Raw genomic sequence first — 21,343 nt, forward strand, 5'->3', positions numbered from 1 at the left:
GTTGGAGAGAAGGTGCTCTGTCTAGCCAGGGGAACATCTCTCATGGTCCTACACACCTCTGCCCTCCTCTCATGCTGTCTCTTCCTGGATTCATGCACTTTTATCACCCAGGGCTCTGTGCTGTCCTCCCCCGCCCCACCCAGTCCAGATCATGAACGAGGGTTCAGGGAACCAAGAAGGTTTTGCTGTGCTGAGCAATGGGACAACCCCCCTGCTGTGCCCTGTGCTGGGAGCAGCACCAGGTGGATTTCCCCTTTAGCTGCCAGGCATCTAAGCAGAGCTGGCTGGCTCCTCCAACCGCTCCTGCGGCGATCCCGCAGGCAGCGGAACACGCAGAGACCCCTGCCCAGTAACCACCCAAAGGCAGCCCTGCTCCTCCGCACCCAGCCAGGCCAGGCACTGTAGCATGCAAACCCTTGGAGGCGAGTGAGCCACGCCTGCCCCAGAACCACACCAATGCGGTTTCCTGGTGCTTGTCACTCTAGGTAAGGATGGGCAATCATTTTTGAGGGGGGGCACTCCAAGATCTTGGTAAGTGGCCAAGGGTCGCACTTTTCTATGGTCTGTGGAGGGGTCTGGGGTCTGGGATGGAGGTTGAGTGCAGAATGGAGCTGGGGGTAGGGGACTCGGATGCAGGAGAGCGTGTGGGGTCTTGGATGGAGGTTGAGTGCAGAATGGAGCTGGGGGTAGGGGACTCAAGTGCAGGAGAGTGTGTGGGGTCTGGGAGGAAGGTTGGGTGCAGAATGGAGCTGGGGGTAGGGGACTGGGGTGCAGGAGAGCATGTGAGGTCTGGGAGGGAGTTAGGTTGTGACTGGGGTCAGGGAATTGGGGTGCACAGTCAGGGAGGTGGAGTGGGTGCAGGAGAGGATTCTGACCTGGGGAGGGGCGCAGGGTCTGGGACGGGGGTGGGAGAGTCTGTCTTGCCATCCTGCTGGGGTGGGCTGCAGGCCAGATTAAACAGCTTGACGGGCTGTATTCGGCCCGTGGCCTGCATCTTGCCCACGCCTGCTCTAGGTTCTTTTCTTCCAGAACATAAGAGCAGCCGGACTGGGTCAGCTCAAAGGTCCATCTGGCCCGGTGCCCTGTCTGCCGACTGGCCACTGCCAGGAAGGTGCCCCAGAGGGAATGAACAGAACAGGAAATCAGCCAGTGATTCCTCCCTGTCGCCCATTCCCAGCCCTGACAGAGACTAGGAAAACCATCCCTGCCTGGCCTGGCCTACAGCCATCGATGAACCTGTCCTCCATGAACTTATTTAGCACTATTTGGACCCAACCTGCCTTGAGAGGCAGTATTAGGGCAGGGGAAAGACCACCTCAGTTTGGCGGGTGGGTGCCAGAGGCCTAGCGCACTGGCTTTTGCTGGCAACTGATGGTACATTCCTGCTAGCTGCATCTTAGCTCAGCCCCGGGTATTTCCAAGATGCCCCTCCCTGGGACAGGTGGGAGCCTGCCCGCTTTGCATGGCCTACTGCGTAGTGCTCTGGTACTGGGCTGTTGTGTGCAGGTCGGCCACCCCAAGCGTCACCCTCTCACCTTGTAGAACTCCGTCAGCTCCTGGGAGCGGTTGAAGTCCAGGTTGAAGCGGGAATAGGAAGGGGCGTGCAGCCACCTGTCCCAGCCCCGGGCCCTGCACCCCAGCACTAAGCCAGGGTCAGGCGAGAAGAGGGTGGGGAACTGGCCGCCTTTGCTGTAGGGGCAGCAGCTGGTCTCCATGGCAGCACTGCGGAAATCCTGGAAGTATTTCAGAGTCGTGTTCCCATAGGTGTCACCAAAGGAGAAAACCGTGCCGGGGACATGCCCACGGTACCTGCAGAAAAGAGACAGACCCCATGAGGGCCAGGGAAAGGCTGGGGGCACCCCCTGGAGACAGGGCCTTTGTCTGTCCCTCTAACACATTGCGTTCAGAAGTGAGGGGCTGATGGCTCTGGTTGGACACATCTGAGAGTGGCCACACAGCTCTCCTCCACGTGCACCCTGCAGCAATGTTCCCACTAATCTTTTCCACCCGTGGGCAGATTTTTTCCATCTGTGTGTGGAATAAACTTCAAAAGCACCAAGGTGTGTGAGAACGTGCACCACCAGCAGACACAAAACCTAGCTGGGGGCACTCTGCTAATTGGCTGGGTGGTATTGGAATCTCACCTGAGCACCAATTGAGCGCACGAGAGAGGGAACGCAGTCCTGCGGCCCCCATGCAAAATCCTTCGGGGCTCCCAGCTGATAAAGCCACCCAGGGAGAGAGGAGGGAGAGGTTCCTGTCAGGCCCTGGGGGCATCAGTTCATACTCCAAAGCCTTTTCTTAGCCTGATTTTCCCAGGCAGGGCTGAAGACATTATCAGCCATGCACCGGTGCAAGGGGCAGGAAGGGAAGGCAGGAGCTTGACAGCATGACCCCAGCTGGGATGTGTGCAGGCTGACCAAGCCTTGCCCAAGTCCCTGAAGTGGACACTAATTCCGGGTGAGTCCCACTGGAGCCTCCTGAGATCAGCTTCGCAGCGCACAGCCACCAACATCTGTTACTGGTGCGCGGCATCTCTGACCCTCGAGCCCCAGCGGGACACCTGGAATTAAGGCGCACCTGAAATGCTGACCCTGAATCTTCCGTGTCTCGACTCCCCCATCTGCAAAATGGGGCTAAGACCCGCTGGTGTCGAGGACGGTTTGGGAGGGTTACAGACACCCAGGTGAGCACAGGAGTGAGGTTGGAGTTGACTGTCATCCATTTAAATATAAAAGCCAGGACGGTTGTATGTCCACATTGGCAACAGAATCCCAGGGTGCCCCCGTGACCGAGCACCTCCCCGCCACCTCCCTGCTGGTCTCTGCACAGCTGCAAACATGCAGCTCATCCAACACAGACTTTGTTCAGGTGTGAGATGAAAGGCATCGAGCCACAGTCAGACTGGAACAGCACAGAGGGCCCTACAGCATCTTCAGTCCGTTCATTAGCACCTTCCATGTGTGAGGTTCCATACGGGGAGAAATTGCTGTCTGAGGGAGCCTGGTCTGAGTCCTTCATCTTCCTCGTTCATCCTTCTTCCATGTCATCAACAAAAGCTACACCTCCAAGGAGCAAAGAAGTGGCTGGAATCCCTGCTGAGAGTTGCCAGGCTCCCAACGCAGGGGACTGCGTTCCCCCTTTGGAGAACCACAGCGGCTCGGAAACTGACAGGGATGCGGGAAAGGAGGGGATCTCAGTTTCCAACACAGCAAAGCTTGCATGCTATTTTCACACCTCCGTAGTGTCGTTCATCAGAGGATCCCCCAGCGCTCAGTGAAGTCTCACAATGAACGGGAAAGTGAAACAGAGGCAGAGAGCGGTGAACGTGACTTGGTCAACACTGCTCAGCAGGGGGGTGGCAGAGCAAGGAACGGCGCCTCCAGCACAAGGATGAGAGGCCACTGGGCCCCTCCGGTGGCGCAGCCGAGCGAGAGGGGACCTGCGGTTGGAAATCACCATGAGGAATGCCTTGCAGGGTTTTCCCAATGTCATGTCATTAGAAAGGGGCTGGATTTGCACCTCACCCTGCAAAAGGCTGGGGACCCATCTCTCAAAACTAGGTGGTGATCCTGGGACCACGCAGTTCCCAGAGATCCAGGAAAGGCTGAAGCCATCCCGCTGTGCTTGATTTAGTGCCTGGTGGCCTCATTCCCCCAGATATATCACAGCGCACCGCAGGTAGTGCCCAGGTGGGGCCAGGGCAGCCAGGTGTATGCAGGGTGCATGCACATAGTACCTCTGGCCTGCAGTGCTTAAGGAAAAGGGAAGGCCCATATCCATCACAGAATCACAGAATCATAGAACGCTAGGACTGGAAGGGACCTTGAGAGGCCATCATGTCCAGCCCCCTGCCCCAATGGCAGGATCAAGTACTGTCTAGACCATCCCTGATAGACACTTATCTAACCTGTTCTTAAATATCTCCAGAGATGGAGATTCCACAACCTCCCTTGGCAATTTATTCCAGTGTCTGACCACCCTGAGAGTTAGGAACTTTTTCCTAATCTCCAACCTAAACCCCCACTTGCTGCAGTTTAAGTCCCTTGCCTCTTGTTCTATCCTCAGAAGCCAAGAAGAACAAGTTTCCTCCCTCCTCCTCATGATACCATTTTAGATACCTGAAAACCGCTATCATGTCGCCCCTCTATCTTCTGTTTTCCAAACTAAACAAGCCCAATTCTTTCAGCCTTTCTTCATAAGGCATGTTCTCCAGACCTTTGATCATTCTTGTTGCTCTTTTCTGGACCCTTTCCAATTTCTCCACATCTTTCCTGAAATGCAGCACCCAGAACTGGGCACAATACTCCAGCTGAGGCCTAACCAGCGCAGAGTAGAGCGGGAGAATGACTTCTCGTGTCTTGCTCACAACACACCTGTTAATGCATCCCAGAATCAGGTTTGCTATTTTTGCAACAGCATCACACTGTTGACTCATCTTTAATTTGTGGTCCACTACAACCCCTAGATCCTTTCTGCCATACGCCTTCCTAGACAGTTGCATCCCATTCTGTATGTGTGAAACTGATTGTTCCTTCCTAAGTGGAGCACTTTGCATTTGTCTTTATTAAACTGCATTGTGTTTACTTCAGACCATTTCTCCAATTTATCCAGATTATTTGGAATTTTGACCCTATCCTCCAAAGCAGTTGCAACCCCTCCTAGCTTGTTATCATCTGCAAACTTAATAAGTGTACTATCTATGCCAATATGTAAATCGTTGATGAAGATATTGAACGGAACAGGACCCACTACAGACCCCTGCGGAACCCCACTTGTTATACTTTTCCAGCAGGATTGAGAACCATTAATAACTACCCTCTGTGTATGGTTATCCAGCCAGTTTTGCACCTACCTTTAAGTAGCCCCATCTAAGTTGTATTTGCCTAGTTTATTGATCAGAATATCATGCGGGACCATATCAAACGCCTTACTAAAATCTAGGTATATCACATCCACCACTTCTCCCTTATCCACAAGGCTCATTATCCTATCAAAGAAAGCTATCAGATTGGTTTTACATGATTTGTTCTTTGCAAATCCATGCTGGCTGTTGAGCTTACCACCTTCCAAGTGTTTGCAGACTATTTCCTTTATTACTTGTTCCATTATCTTTCCTGGCACAGAAATTAAACTGACTGGTGGGACATGGTGCTCTACAGTGGGAGGAGCAAGGGGGTGTGAGCATCCAGCTGACCAACACCAGCTAACGGGCGTGCTTCAGTAACAGCTGCACACCCCATAAGGCACCAAATCCACCTGGCTTCCTGGTTGGTGGAGCTGTCCCTCCACGGTCAAAGCCTGAGGAACAATGTTCTGCCTAGACCTCTGCCTCTGGCCAGGGGAGACAAGTGAGGCCAGGCCCCAGGACTGGGACAAAGGGGAGCTGGAGGCCCAGGCTGTCCCAGAAAACACCATGTACTTCTTTACCCTGAAAGTGCTTCCCACCCGCCACGACTCCAGGCAGCAGCGATCTACCCCATGAGAGCTGCGTGACCCCCCATCAAGGCACCTAGCTCTTTACGCAATCTCTGGAGGCAGCTCTCCTACACCACACAGCTGCCGGATACTAGAGGGGCGACATACCCCAGCTTGGGCATTAGCGTGAGCCGCCCGCCCTCGAGCACCAGCTGCACCATGAGAAGACAGGCTCCTCTAGCTCACTACTGGGCAAGGGGATTTTTCTTCCTTGGGAGCCCCATCCACTAAAATAAAGAATTCTTCAAGATGTGATTTCCCCAGGCTGGACTCCTGCCGGAGGTCTAAGCTTAGATTACAGTTGGGCTCCCGCTAATATTTACCATCCAGGGGTGGAATAATTTTGTTATGTGCACCGAGGCATGGGCAGATGTCCACCACCAATAGAAACAGACACTGTCAGATGTGGGCGCTCTGCTGGGTAGCACCTGAAACTCTCCTGCATGACCACCCAAGTGCTCAGCTTACAGGGAACACTGATCTCTGCCCCTGTGCCCCCAGGTTCAAGAAGCCAACTTCCTTTGACTTACAATCCAATTGGCTCCTTTGGTGGCAGGTGGGTTGAGTTTTACAGATGGTCCAGGAAAGGAGAGGGGAAACCACCATATATGAGCAGATCAAAGAATCTCCCAGGCCAGGGTAGCGGCTCTATGCGTGCTGCAGAACTACATCCACGTTGCCAGTAAATTGGAAGCTCTTGGACAACGGGAGGCCAGCTGAGGGGACCTGGCTGCCCTAGCAGATTTACTGAACCAGGGACGCTCTGATATAGTGCAATTATAAGGGGGCAATTGCTGCTAACAGCACGGCAGAGATGGTTGCAGTTATTGCTCTGTAAGAACCAAGGAGAGCTGCTCTTGATGGCAAGCAAGGGAGTTGCAAACGCCGCCGCAATTACCCTGACAGCACGCTGCCTAGAATAGATCCGGGGATGATGGGCCCGCTGTGAACAGCAGAGATGCAGTCTGCACAGACATACATCTGTCACTGCTTCTCAGGCATCTTTTCGAAGGCGCCACAATCACAAACGCAACACGCCAGGTGCGCCCCTCCTCATCTGCCCCTCTCCTCCGCCACCACATGCAACCAGGCAATGATTCTGCCATTCCCTGTGCTCACACCTCTGGGTTCACTTACGTGGCAATCAGCAGTGCGACTGCAGCACAGGCTGGCCTACTTGCTGTTATGAATGAATACGTGTCACAGACTACACCCAGAGAGAGGTGGTTCTCTGTGGACAAGCCGCCAGATGAGCCAACGGGAAGAAAGAGGGATCTTGGAATTGAAGCAGTTGCCTGCTGAAGGGTCTTTACTTTCGTGTGGCCAGAGGAGAGAGAGACAGAGATGTTTGAACCCGAGCAGGCTTAAGGAATTCAGTAAATATCCAGGCCACAAGGAGATCTGGGCATACAGATATGTAAGTAGAAAAAAAATGTATAGCCAGACATGATCACGTTATTGTTTATTTTGGGTCTGACGTGAGACTTCTCAGGTTGGCTGATGTACCCCCATACACTGTAACTTCTTAAATGAACCCCTGGGAAGTAATTCTCTGTGCTTTTACTTACTCTTTTTGTAGTTGCACTGTAACACCTAGCAACCAAGTATGCTTTATCACGTTATTGGTATGCAGGTTGAACCTCTCTAATCTGGCACTCTCTTGTCCGGCAACTTCCCTAATCCAGCATGATTTTAGTTATTTGAATGACCACTTAGCTGGGGTGAGGCCAAGTTTCCTGCGGTCCCATAAAATTTGTTTCCAGCCACCAGTCCTGGCTCTCAGTGTTCTGTGCTGTTATTTATCTGTAATTTACCCCTAAATGTCTTCTAAGAGCCCAGTCAGCAGTGGAAGTGTTGGTGATGTGCAGGATGATACTGACCTTCCCTGGTATGGCAAATTCTCTTGTCCGGCACCAGTCTGGTCACAAGGGTGCTGGATGAGAAAGGTTCAAGCCAGCTTGACAAAGTCCTGACCAGAATGACTTATTTGGGGTTGATCCTTCTTGAAGCAGGGGGCTGGACTCAATGGCTTCCTGAGGTCCCTTCCAGCCCTGGGATTCTATGATACTTTTGTTAATAAATTACCTTTTTTAAGGCCACAATTTGATTCCTGTGCCCTAGAGCAGGGCCTGTGTATATAGAGGCCTAAGACTGAGAGGTCAGCTATCAGATTGCAGCTTAATTCCCTGCTTTTTGTTTTCAAGATCTCTCCTAGGGAGGGCTAAGAGCTTGGGGACACTCCATAGGAAGACATCCCCAGTGGGGTTTTCTCGCTTGGGTGGTAGCAGCCCCCTCACAGGGTCAGGGAATCTGTGACCTTGGGAAGCTTTTAAGCAGAAGCCTATAGAGACAAGGTCCCTTGCGGATCCCTACCTTCTGCACTCGGAGTGTCACAGTGGGGATCAGCCTTGACACCCAGGCTCAATCTCGCTAGCACGGCTAAAACCAGCTATGTAGAGATGGTGGCATGGGCTTCCAAGCGGGCCATCCAAACACGCCGGGGACTTTGGCAAGTGCGTGCATTGCTAGCTGGAGTGTTGTCAGGAATCAAGGCCTGCAGCAGAGCTAATCTTCAGCTGGCCTAACAAGCACAGCTGGCCTGGATTGGGAGGGTCAACTGCCTGGCTCTTCAGCCCTGCAGTAGCTGACAAAGCACTCAGACTTGGCTGTGATAGCACAGGTTTGGCTCTAGCTCTGCTCCTGCCTCCCCTCACTCCAGGTTGCCTGGTCCTGCACCTTGGCTCTGATTCCTGACTTCAGCTCTCACTCTCCACTTGGGTTCTGACTCTTGGCACTGGTGCCTGCTCTAACCACTGGGCATGACTGCTCACTTCCTGGCCACTGACACATGCTGCCCTGTTGTCACTGAACACTCTAGTTGCAGGAGCTGACTGCAGCACAGGTGAGGTGGCCCCAACGCCTCTCCCATTGCATCTCTTGTCTGCTGGCCACTAAGCAGCAGCCTGGCTAAGATTCACTGCAGGAGCCGTTTCTTACCCTCTGTTGTGCCATCATACCTAGACTGCTCTGGCAGGGGGACGGAACAAGAATTGCCTCACCAGGCATCAGAGAGGGAGCCGTGTTAGTCTGTATCTTTGAGAACAAGAAGAAGTCCTGAGGCACCTTGTAGACTAACAGATATTTTGGAGCATCAGCGTTCGTGGGCAAAGACCCGCTCCATAAAAGCTTATGCTCCAAAATATCTGTACGTCTATAAGGTGCCACAGGACTTCTTTTTGCTCTCGCTAGGCATGTACACCATGCTTCACCACCAGGGGACACAGATGAGGCCAGCTTCTCAGTCGGTGCAAAGCGGCATAACTCCTTTTACCTCTGTGTTGCTGAGCTCATTTACGCCAGCTGATAGATTGGGCGGAATTCCTGCTAGCTCTGGCAACATTTGCAGCTGAATATCTTACTGTGAGCTGAAAGGAGGGTTATGAAGCTGTAATATAGCCCTCTCTTCTGCTACCGTTTCTGCCTTCAGTAAGTCTGCACTGGGTTGATGCAAGTTGACATTATTCTCATGCGGGTTTATTTTAATGACTGCTTAGAATCCGCTTTACTGTACTGCTGACACCCTCTGATTTCAGAGGGAAAATTTACGTTATAATGGAAGCAAAGAGGGCAAACTTGCGATGGATTCACAGACAGTGTATTTAATCCTGTCTTAGATTCTGAAAGTGGCTGGATTGAACAGAGCACTTGCTTTTCTTTTGGACTGTGCTAATTCAGAGAAGGATACAGCATACGTCTGGCTGCAAGATAAAGATGTTCTGCATATCGCCTCTAAAGAGCATTTTGAATGGTAAAAAATTACCCAGTTTTGAGATTGAAACAATAGGATCTTGCCAAATACAGACACTGTTTCGATGATATATGCTTTGTAAACAACTGAAATATCTCAGGGGAGAAGAGAGAAATCTGTCCAACAGCTACTAAAAAAGAAATAGCTGCAAAAGGACCCAGAGGGAAACAAAATTCAGTGGGAAGTGGATTCCTACATCCCACTGGTTCCTGTGAAAATGTCATCCTGACAATCTCAGTGGTGAGAGACTGATGGGGAGAGAATCAATGTATACAGTTCACCATGTGTGGGATCCAGATGGGGAGTGAGAAAAAGACCAATTCAGCCTTAAGAGAAACATTCACAACTCCACATATCTAGATTGCTCTTGGATATGTTTTCCCATAACGCAGTGGTGAAATCCTGAGAGAGGCTAGACTAAGACATGTCTCTTGAAGACAGGCCTTGATGTTCCCAAATTCTCCTTGCTCTGAGCCAATCCCCATTACACAGACATACCAAAACTGGCAGTTACTGTACACCTCATAAAATCAACCTGTTTTGCTTATCTCACGGACAGAATGCTCCAAATCACTCCTCAGGGATCTGTTCCAGCTAGTTCCATGGCAGGGAGAAAACCTACAACTAACTGGGTTTTTCGAATGCTTTATTTTCCTAAGCAATCCAAATTTCTCATGCACAAAAAGGCCAGGATTGTTTCAGAAGACCCACAGCACATGCTGAGTTTTGAGACAGCAAGCACGGCCACAGCTGAGAGCTTTCCTGGGCTCATGTTTGAATGAGAAGAAACATCAAGGTCTTGCTCATTCACTGTAATTAAAGGCCCCAGGACACTTTCCACGAGAGCGGAAGCATTAATCTTAGGATCCGTGGTAAATAAAACAGCTGCTGCCAGCAATGGCCCAGATTCCGATCATCTGATTCAACCTGAGCATGAGAGTAACTAGCATCATCAAAATATGAGACCCCTGACCCACTGTTTCTTCTGAACTACAGAGGCTGTTCTATTGCCTTTTCCAGCATGGAGAATGGGAAGGAACTACAGCTATGGTGACTGCAGTGGCATATGCAAACCCCACGCTGGCTTAGAAAGAGTTAATGAGCTGCCTTGCCCCCACTATACCTGTGGCAGGTGCCAGGCTTGGAGAGACCACAGCTCAGCTGAGTAGGAAGTGGGGCAGATCTGGAGCCCTCACCTCCACAGAGAAAGACCTGCCTGCCTTGGATTGGAGGTCGGGCAGGACACTGCTGCCTGCCAGCATCTTTCTGGTGGAGAAAGGCCTGAGTGAGAGCTGCCATTTTCATTTCCAGCAGTGCCTCCTCTGCTGGCACTGAGTAAATCTCACACAGGCAGTGAGCTGCTGGAAACTGAGGACAGCTAAAACAAAGCCCTTTTGTTTTCTTGCACCCAACTCCCTGCTAGTAGCTCACCCTGAACTGAGCTCTGCCTTGGGTCGCATCTGAACAGCCGCGCCAACCCTTCTCTTACCATCAGGAAAGTCTGATGCCCATCTCCACCCCTTCCCCAAGCCCTGCTCCACCACACCTCTTCCTTCCCCTGCTCCAGCCCCATTGTGCCCCTTCCCCAAGTGACACAGCATGGGGGATCACTGGCAGCAGGGGACCCCCCCCGCCCTGTACACACTGTAGTGGTGGGAATGAGAGAGACCTGACGCCAGCTAACTGCTTTCCTCCACGCCCAGCTCCCAGCTGCACTGGTGGGGGAAGCAAGCTGGGGCTGGGGTGCTCTACTTCCCGTAGGTGCCGGTGCTGCTGGAGAATACAGGGGTGGGCCCAGCCCTTGCTGCTGGGGACAGGCCCTCCCTTGGTAATTCTCGAGGTTGTCCTGGGCCTCGCAGGGCCTGCCAAAACACAGGGCCCGGTGTGGCTGCCCCAAACCTTCCTAAGGACAGGACACTCTGATAACAGGGATGGCCAAACTTACTGAGCCTCATGCAGCAACCTTCTGAAGTTTGAGGGCTGGAGCACAACTGCCAGGAGTTGGTGTTTCAGCATCTTGGAAGGCATCTGCTGGGGCTTGGGGTTTCAGACCTGCTCCTGCTGAAATCCCAGGCCTCAGCAGGCCTGCCTTGTGAGGCTGAAATCACGAGACCCTCCTCCCTGCTGGGCAGAAGCCCCTACTCCACCATCCTGCTGCAAGGTAGAGGCCCTGAGCTCCCCCTCCAGTCTTGAAGAAGGAGAGTGGGGGAGGGGAAGCAAAGACAGGTGGCTTGCGAGAGCCACAGTTTAGCCACCTCTGATATACAAGGCTAAAAGCAGGTGAGCTACTTTCAAGGCCCGCAGGTATCGCACGAGGTATTATGTACCAATATAGCGAAATATTAATGAGAAACTGAGACAATCCTCTGCAGTTTTCCTCCACCAGACAGTAAAAAGGCTCCTCCATCTTATGCAGTCACCTTACAATACTAACATGGGATTTTAACTTAATGAACAGAGATCATGGAAAATTGTCCTATTCGGTATACGCCTAATGGGGCTCTGGGACTGGCCACTGTCAAAGATAGGATACTGGGCTAGATGAACCGCTGGTGTGACCCAGTGTGCTTGCTCTTATGAAAACAGATTGATCCAAAAATAGTCTGAACCTGCAGAGCCCTCAGATTTATTACTGAAATTAAACACCTTCAAACAGGCCCTACAGAGGAGTCCTGAGTAAAGCCTGTACGTTGCAAAGACTTTACAGGACACGTGAAACTCACTGGAAATGAAAAAATATTGACCAGGTTGCAGAACAGTGTCGATGAGAATTTGTAGGCACAAAAAATAGGAGGTGCAAAGCTATGTGTCCTACCGCAACCAATCTCCGGGCCTTTGTGCATTTGCTGTAACTGCCAGGGACTGGACACATGGCTTGACTCCAGTCACAGCTTAGCCAGTGACGTCCTGAGGCTGACTGTCCCACTTCCCCCTCTCTAGGCCTGCCCTCTGGAAGGTGGTGCTCATACTTGCTCACGTTTGGAAAGCACTTGGAAACCAATTATTGCTGTATTTCTCTTACAGTAACGCCAAGAGGCCAGACTGAAATTAGTACAGGAATGAAGGGTGTTTTGTAAATGCACAATGTTATTAATCGTGGATTATACTACATAAGAACATAAGAACGGCCATACTGGGTCAGACCAAAGGTCCATCCAGCCCAGCATCCCATCTGCCGACAGTGGCCAATGCCAGGTGCCCCAGAGAAGGAGAACAGAAGACAATGATCAAGTGATTTATCTCCTGCCATCCATCTCCTGCCCTTGTTCTGAAGGCTAGGGGCACCATACTTTATCCCTGGCTAATAGCCATTTATGGACCTAACCTGCAAAAATTTATCAAGCTCTTTTTTAAACCCTAATAGAGTCCTGGCCTTCACAGCCTCCTCGGGCAAGGAGTTCCACAGGTTGACTGTGCGCTGTGTGAAGAAAAATTTCCTTTTATTAGTTTTGAACCTACTACCCATCAATTTCATTTGGTGCCCCCTAGTTCTTGTATTATGGGAAAAGGTAAATAATTTTTCTATATTCACTTTCTCCATACCATTCATGATTTTATATGCCTCTATCATATCGCCCCTCAATCGCCTCTTTTCCAAACTGAAAAGTCCCAGTCTCTCTAGCCTCTCCCCATATGGGACCCGTTCCAAGCCCCTAATCATCTTAGTCGCCCTTTTCTGAACCTTTTCTAATGCCAATATATCTTTTTTGAGGTGAGGAGACCACATCTGCACGCAGTACTCAAGATGTGGGCATACCATAGTTTTATATAGGGGAAGTATGATATCTTTTGTCTTATTATCGATCCCTTTTTTAATAATTGCTAACATCCTATTTGCCTTACTAACTGCCACTGCACACTGCGTGGATGTCTTCAGAGAACTATCCACTATAACTCCAAGATCCCTTTCCTGATCTGTCGTAGCTAAATTTGACCCCATCATGTAGTACTACCAATCTATACATGCAATGTGGATAAACAATTGTTGTCAAGTCACCCACACCTGTGTTATTTCCTGACTTAGCTATGATTCAAACCTCAACCTTAATATTTTTTGCATCTTGACTTTCCTTGGGTTTATGTATAAATTATTGTTGTGAACTCCACTAGAATAGTTTGCACCTCATTTCCTACTCCCACAACCGTGGGGTTGCGTAGAGGCTAACAGCCTAAACTGCAATATTGAAGAGAGACCCATTCACTGAGTGAAGCAGGGTCCTGTGCAGTGTTCCCTGTAAGCTGAGAACTTTGGTGACACCCCAGGAGAGATTCAGGTGCCCCCCAGCTGACTAGCAGAGCGCCCACAGTGGGCAGCTTGTTTCTGTTGGTGGTGCACATCCGTACATGACTTGGTGCACAGAATAAAATTTATTCAACTCATGGATGGAAAAAATTAGAGGGAACATTGGTCCATTGAGGAAAAAAGAAGATGCAATCATGTCATGCACGTGCACACATTGCACGGACAGCTATTACTCTGGCATTTCCTAACTTCTGAGTCCCTGACTTTATGGCCGTCCTGTTCATAACACAGAAATGAATGTTCATTGAGAAGAATTATTAGATCCTCTAATCCCTCTAAGATGGACTGAAATGTCCCAAGCATCGGGGCTTTCATGACTCCCTTCCTTTGAATTTCCCCTTCTTCCTCTTCTGCCACCCCCGACCGTCTTGCTGCCTCCTCGGTATTTTACAGTCTTCAGATACCTGCAGAGCATCATGTCCTCTTCAGCTGTCACTTAGCCATATGTAGCTCTTTGATCTCTCCAACGCAGCCTGCTACTTACTAGGCTTTTCCCGTTTGGTAATTGCAGTTCTGGAGCCAGAGAGAATCTACTGGCCAAGTGTGACTGAAAGAGGTTTGAGAGAGAGGGGAATACACCAGAACTCTTAGACAAAGCCTAACTATGATCACGTTTCCCATTATTATACGGGGACAAAATCAGGATAAAGCCCTACGTGGCTGTGGAACTGTTTCCAAGGTACATGTTGAACCTCTCTCAAGGTTCACCCTTGAGACCTGGACCAGTCGAGAACTGGGAATTTGCTGGACCGGCCAGATCAATGTTTGCCCCATGGTCCCCAGCTGCCCCCTCCCCAGTCTCCTTGTCCATAGGTCACTGTGGGCCTCGGGGCATTGCCTCCTCTCCTCTCTCCCTTCCCTCTACCCCCCACCCCACCCCAGAGCTCAGCTGCTCCAGCTATGGGCCTGCTGGGGTGCACGTGATCCACTCCTAGGCTCCATTTGCCCCTAGTGCAGCAATGCTCCTGGGCCCAGCCCACCTGGTTTTCCCCATAAGTGCTCCAACCTTTGAGTCCCCACAGGGTCACCAATGATGCCACACTTAGGTGTTGCCAGACCGGAGAAGTCCAGGTTAGAAAGGTTCAAACTTTACACTGTCATTCATGTCTACATAGGCAAAAGAAGGGAACTGCTTTGAACTCCAGTCTGCTACCATCTGGGGTTGCCGTTCGCCAAAGCGGCTGGGTACCAGGTACCTCCCTGTGTGGTGTTATTCCACAGACTCCTGTGGAAAACCCTTCTGAAGGTATGGCCAGAGGGAAGATGTGACGAAAGGGTTAAATGACAGCTGCTCTCCCTGCTCCGGTGTAAAACTTGAGAGGTGCGACACACTTACACAAAGGCCAAGAAAAAACACTTTGTGCCCAGCGTTGACCTAGTTCACGCTAATTTTCCAAGCCGTGTAACTGATACATGTTTTGATGTCTCAGCATCTCACTGTTACTCTTCCAGACTCAGCACATAGACGTGAGGACCAGAAACCAAAAGGGGAATCATGAGATACTGGAGGAATAGAGTAACCGTCTGCCCCTGCCCATCTTCCCACTTCTGTGATGTTACCAGAGCGGCAGCCAGGTGCCAGGATAACTCTGCTCAGATCCAACTGAGTCTGCCTGGCCAGACAGCACTGTTACATCACAACCCACCCAGCCAATCCTAGGCACAAAGTAAGCAAAAGTTGAAAGCTGGGCAAGGAGGGGACCCAAGGCAGACAGCGGCACGAAAGGCTCAGCTACCCTGCCTGTCTGCATCACAGAGAGACAGGCCAAGAGAACACAAGACATCACGAGAGGCAAGCAGACAGTGCTGGAGGTGCCAGAGACGGAGAAGCTCCCATGCACCAGAAGCCACCAGGCTCCCAATATTTAGTCTGTAAGCACGTCAGGGCAAGAACCCAGTCAAACTACCCACCTGCAAAGCACCTAGAGCACAGGTGTTCTATACCAACAGTAAATAAGGGAAGTCTGGTGTTTGGCTGTAGTTAAGACAGCAATCAGGGCTCCAGCACAAGTCCATAAGTCTCTTGCTAATAAGAGCTCCTGGAAAGCCTGCCCAAGGTAAACCATGGGTAGCAGAGCCCAGATTGCAGCTGGAATGGCAGACTGCATCATTTATGGCTCCCTCTGACAAACCAGGAGCAAAATGGATTAACCCAGCTGTAAGGCTCCACTTGGAAGCAGCAGGCTCTGTGTAAAGGAGCACTGCAGACTGTACCTTTGCAGTTCAGCAGCAGCTAATAGGAAAACTGTAGACGTATAGTACTGAGCTGGCAGCGTGGAAGATATTATTAGGACTCAACCAAATTCATGGCCGTAAAAACACATCACAGACCAGAAAATCTGGTGTCCCTTCCTCCCACCCCTCCCTCCCCCTTGCCATGAAATCGGGCTTTTTCCCCAGTGCTGTATAGATTTCAGGGTGGAGACCAGAGTTGTTCAAACTGGGGGGCCTGCCTGACCCAAAAGGGACCTGCAGAGGGCACAAGGTTAGGTTAAGAGGCCGCAGTATTGCCACCCTTACTTCTGCACTGCCGTCAGAGCTGGGTGGTTGGGGAGCAGTGACCGCTTGCCAGGCACCCAGCTCTGAAGACAGCACACACACACCCGCCACCCCAGCAGCAGCACAGAAATAAGGGTGGCTGTACCATGCCCTCCGCATTCTCCTCGTAGGTGTGTTAGGTCACCTGTGGGGAAACTGCATTGACTGGCCAGAGGGATTTTCCCACATGCCAGGGCAGAGAGAGGGTGGGAAGAAATGATGTGGGGTTCCCACGCCCTGGACAGGGTGTGTAGGGGGTGATTATGTGGGGTACCTCTAGGGAAGGGAGAGTGGAGCTAATGTGTTAGTGTCTGCAGGATGTGGGGGGGAATGGGATCAATGGGTGGGGAGGGATACCTGCTCCTGGAAAGGGGGGTCCATAAGGTGACAGGAGCAGCATGTGGGGGCTAGAGGTGGGGGGATCTCTCAAAAAGGGGACCCTGGGGCTAATGGAGGATAGGGGAAACTGGAGGCTGGTTTCCAGGGGTTAATGTGGGAATTATGTGTCCCAGGAGTCAATGGAGATACAGTGGAGCTATGAAGCCCATGGGCAGGTATACAGGAAGCTCGGGCAGGTGCAAGCTACGTCTACACGTGAAGCCTACATCGAAGTAGCTTATTTCGATGTAGCGACATCGAAATCGTCTATTTCGATGAATAACGTCTACACGTCCTCCAGGGCTGGCAACGTCGACGTTCAACATCGACGTTGCGCAGCACCACATCGAAGTAGGCGCTGTGAGGGAACGTCTACACGCCAAAGTACCACACATCGAAATAAGGGTGCCAGGCACGGCTGCAGACAGGGTCACAGGGCGGACTCAACTGCAAGCCGCTCCCTTAAAGGGCCCCTCCCAGACACAGTTGCACTAAACAACACAAGATCCACAGAGCCGACAACTGGTTGCAGACCCTGTGCATGCAGCATGGATCCCCAGCTGCCGCAGCAGCAGCCAGAAGCCCTGCGCTAAGGGCTGCTGCACACGGTGACCACAGAGCCCCGCAGGGGCTGGAGAGAGAGCGTCTCTCAACCCCTCAGCTGATGGCCACCATGGCAGACCCCGCTATTTCGATGTTGCGGGACGCAGATCGTCTACACGTGCCCTACTTCGACGTTCAACTTCGAAGTAGGGCGCTATTCCCATCCCCTCATGGGGTTAGCGGCTTCAACGTCTCGCCGCCTAACGTCGATGTTAACATCAAAATAGCGCCCAACACATGTAGCCGTGACAGGCGCTATTTCGAAGTTAGTGCCGCTACTTCAAAGTAGCGTGCACATGTAGACATGGCTGCAGAGAGTTATGGATGTTCCTGGGGTAACGGGGACACAGAGGGATATGAGGCATCCCTGTGGGTTAATGGGGGCTACGGAAGGCTACTGGGGTTGATGGGGTGCAGGGAGCTATGGAGGTCTCTTGTTTGATGGAGGTACAGGGGACTATGAGGATAACCAGGGGCTCAGGGGGGTCCATGAGGTTGGGGCGGTGCTTGAAGTTATGGGGGTTGTGAGGAATGCAGGGATTTGCAGATGGCAATGAGGTCGATGGTGGGGTGCAGGGAGGTATGGGGGTGCAAGGAGCAATGGTGGATTCGTGGGGGTTTGTGAGGGTGCTGGGGTCCCAGGGACAATGGGGGTGGAGGAGTTAGGGTTGATAAGGGTGCAGGCTTGGTTATTGGGTGTGCGGGGAAATGAGGAAATTGGTAGGTGTCCCACGCTGGATGAGAGTGCGGGGGAGTTATGGGGGTTCAGGGGATGTTAGGGAAGGTGCAGGGGGTGATGGAAGCTTGAGGAAGGCTGTGGAGGAGAGGAGAGCTGTGGGCGGGCTGATGGGATGCAGGGGGCTGTGGGGATGGGACTGTGGGAGGAGCTGAGGTGCCATGGGGCTATGAGGGCTGTAAGGTTCCCGTGAGGCTGCGGGGTCCCAGGGGGCTGTGAGTGTGTGTGGGGTGAGGCTATGGGGAGCTGTAGGAGGACTGGGGGGCTGTGGGTCCTGTTGGGCTGTGAGGGGGTGTGGGAGAAGCTGAGGTCCCAGGGGGCTGTGGGGGCGCAGGGGGCTGTGAGTGTGCGGGGGTATAGGCTATTGGGGGCTGTGGGAGGATACCAGGATGTGGGCGTGCAGTGGGGCTGTGTGCAGAGCTGGCGACCCACAGGGCTGTGGGGACATAGGGGGGCTGTGGGAGGACCCGGGTCTGTGTGGGGGGCTGTGGGGTGCAGGGAGTGGGGCTGTGGGAGGAGCTGAGGTCCCGGGGGCTCTGAGTGTGTGGCGGGTGAGGCTATGTGTGACTATGGGGTGCAGGAGGCAGTGGGGTGCAGGGGGCTATGGGGGCTGTGGGATGAGGCTATGGGGGGTTGTGGGAGATAAGGCTATGGGGGCTGTGGGGTGCAGGGAGGCTACAGGGGGTGTGGGGGATGAGGCTATGGGGGCTGTGGGGTGCAGGGGGGCTACGGGGGGTGTGGGGGATGAGGCTATGGGGGCTGTGGGGTGCAGAGGGGCTGTGGGGTGTGGGGATGAGGCTATGGGGCGGTGCAGGGGATGAGGCTATGGGGTGCAGGGGATGAGGCTATGGGGGGCTGTGGGGTGCAGAGGCACTGTGGGGTGCGGGGATGAGGCTATGGGGGGTGCGGGGGCTGTAGTGTGCCGGGATGGGGCTGTGGGGGGGGTGAAGGGATGAGGCTATGGGGCACGCAGGGGGCTGTGGGGTATGGGGTTAGGGGGTGCGGGAGGACCCGGGGGGGCTGTGAGGGGGGATGGGGGGTGCGGGAGGACCCGGGTGGGCTGTGGGGGATGGGAGGTGCGGGAGGTCCCGGGGGGGGGCTGTGGGGGGGATGGGGGGTGCGGGAGGACCCGGGTGGGCTGTGGGGGATGGGAGGTGCGGGAGGTCCCGGGGGGGGGGCTGTGTGGGGGATGGGGGGTGCGGGAGGACCCGGGGGGGGCTGTGGGGGATGGGGGGTGCGGGAGGACCCGGGGGGGGGCCGCGGGAGGGCCGGTCCCGGCCCCCGTTACCCGGGCATGAGGGCGGGCGGCACGTAGTCGGCGCGGCTGTGGGTCAGGAGGGTCCCGGCGCTGCGGGAGGCCATGGCGCGGCGCGGCGCGGCTCTGTCCGGTCCGGTCCGGTCCGTCCCCGCGCGCTCCGGGGCAGCCGCCGGGCGGGGCCGGGTCACAAACGCCGTCTCCGGGCAACCGGCCCCGGGGGGTGGGGCCGCTGTTCCCCCAGCTTCTCCCCCTCCCCCCGCCGGCCCCTCCCCCATTGGCCCCAGCGCCCCCCAGCATAGCCCAGCCACCAGCCCCCCCGCACCCCAGACACAAGCCCTCTCCACTGCCCCCCAACATCCTTCCCCACCATGAGCCGCCCTCCAACCCCCCACCAGCGTCTCCCCAGCCACGACCCCTCACCTTCCAACCCCGCCGGCCCCCAGCAGAAATACCCCTCCCCCAGCACCCCCAGACACAAGCCCCCACCACTGCCCCCCGTCACCCCCCATTATGAACCCCCCTCCTCACCACTGGCCCCCCCAGCATCTCCCCAGGCACGACCCCTCACCTTCCAACCCCCCCCACATTCCAACCCCCCCGCCCCCAGCAGAAATACCCCTCCCCCAGCACCCCTAGACACAAGCCCCAACCACTGCCCCCCATCACCCCGCATTATGAACCCCGCTCCGCACCACTGGCCCCCCCAGCATCTCCCCAGCCACCACCCCTCACCTTCCAACCCCGCCGGCCCCAGCAGAAATACCCCTCCCCCAGCACCCCTAGACACAAGCCCCCACCACTGCCCCCCATCACCCCGCATTATGAACCCCGCTCCGCACCACTGGCCCCCCCAGCATCTCCCCAGCCACCACCCCCCACCTTCCAACCCCGCCGGCCCCCAGCAGAAGTACCCCTCCCCCAGCACCCCCAGCCAGGAGCCCCCCACCGTCAAGACTGCACACACGTCTGTCACACCCCCACTCCCTTAGTTGTCTCTCTCCTAAGCTGTACAGCCCTAACCCTTCTAGTCTCTCTTCCGCTGTTCCTCCCCCAGGTCTCCTACTGTGCCCTTCTCCGGACCTGTCCCATCCCATGCTATCCTCCTGGAGGTGAGCAGACAGGCCCTGGACAGCGTATGCTGTTTTCCATCCATGCAAAGCAGAATTCTCCTGCCAGGTACGGTTTGTTTGCACTAACCCGTAAAATCACCGCGTCTGTGCTGTGTGTGAGCAAGGCCACGTCTCTTTCACTGTCTGGTTTTCATCAGGCTCAGCAGCACACACACATGTGCTGCTGCCCTTGGGAGGAGCTGGGGACCCACGGGCGACTGCATTCGCCTTTCTCAGCCCCAGTTGTGAGAGGCGTGTAGCTCCAGTTGGATAAACGTGCTCTGGTTTGGCATTTCTAACATCCATAGTATCTGGTAGAAAAACTGCAAATCTGGCTCAGATTATTCCATGACAGCTAAATGAAGCCTCGCGTCTTGCAGCCAGAGTCAATGGCAAAACTCTCTCATCCAGGATGTGCGAGATTTGAGGCCCTAAATTCCGGGATTGGAAATATAAGAAGGGGTCATAAGAATAGCCACACTGGGTCAGACCAAAGGTCCATCTAGCCCAGTATCCCGTCTGCCAACGGTAGCCAATGCCTGGTGCCCCAGAGGAGGTGAACCGAAGACAATGATCAAGCAATTTGTCTCCTGCCATCCATCTCCCGCCTTTGACAAAAGGCTAGGCACCATACCTTACCCCTTGCTAATAGCCATCTATGGACCTAACCTCCAAATATTTATCGAGGTCTTTTTTAAACTCTGTTAGAGTCCTGGCCTTCACAGGCTCCTCTGGTAGGGAGTTCCACAGGTTGACTGTGCGCTGTGTGAAGAAAAACTTTTTTATTAGTTTTGAACCTGCTACCCATTAATTTCATTTGGTGTCCTCTAGTTCTTATATTATGAGAACAAGTAAATAATTTTTCTGTATTCACTTTCTTCACATCATTCATGATTTTATATACCTCTATCATATCGCCCCTCAGTCTTCTTTTTTCTAGACTGAAAAGTCCCAGTCTCTCTAGCCTCTCCTAATATGGGACCCGTTCCAAACCCTTAATCATTTTAGCTGCCCTTTTCTGAACCTTTTCTAATGCCAATATATCTTTTTTGAGGTGAGGGGACCACATCTGCACACAGTACTCAAGATGTGGGCGTACCATAGTTTTATATAGGGGAAATAAGATTTTCTT

At 53.3% G+C, this 21,343-nt stretch overlaps 1 protein-coding gene across 1 annotated transcript in view; it reads right to left on the minus strand.

The window, feature by feature from the left end:
* Nucleotides 1-19,206, minus strand: part of CIMIP2C (ciliary microtubule inner protein 2C) — a 43,674-nt gene extending 24,468 nt beyond the window's left edge. The window contains exons 1-2 of the mRNA XM_074989048.1: nucleotides 19,133-19,206; nucleotides 1,536-1,809 (exon numbers count right to left, since the gene is read on the minus strand). Of these exons, the coding sequence (XP_074845149.1) occupies nucleotides 1,536-1,809; nucleotides 19,133-19,206 (348 nt within the window). The remainder of the gene's footprint in view (nucleotides 1-1,535; nucleotides 1,810-19,132) is intronic.
* Between the last annotated feature and the right edge of the window lie 2,137 nt (nucleotides 19,207-21,343).

This window comes from Carettochelys insculpta, chromosome 3 (assembly GCF_033958435.1).
Source record: "Carettochelys insculpta isolate YL-2023 chromosome 3, ASM3395843v1, whole genome shotgun sequence".
Lineage (NCBI taxonomy): Eukaryota > Metazoa > Chordata > Testudines > Carettochelyidae > Carettochelys > Carettochelys insculpta.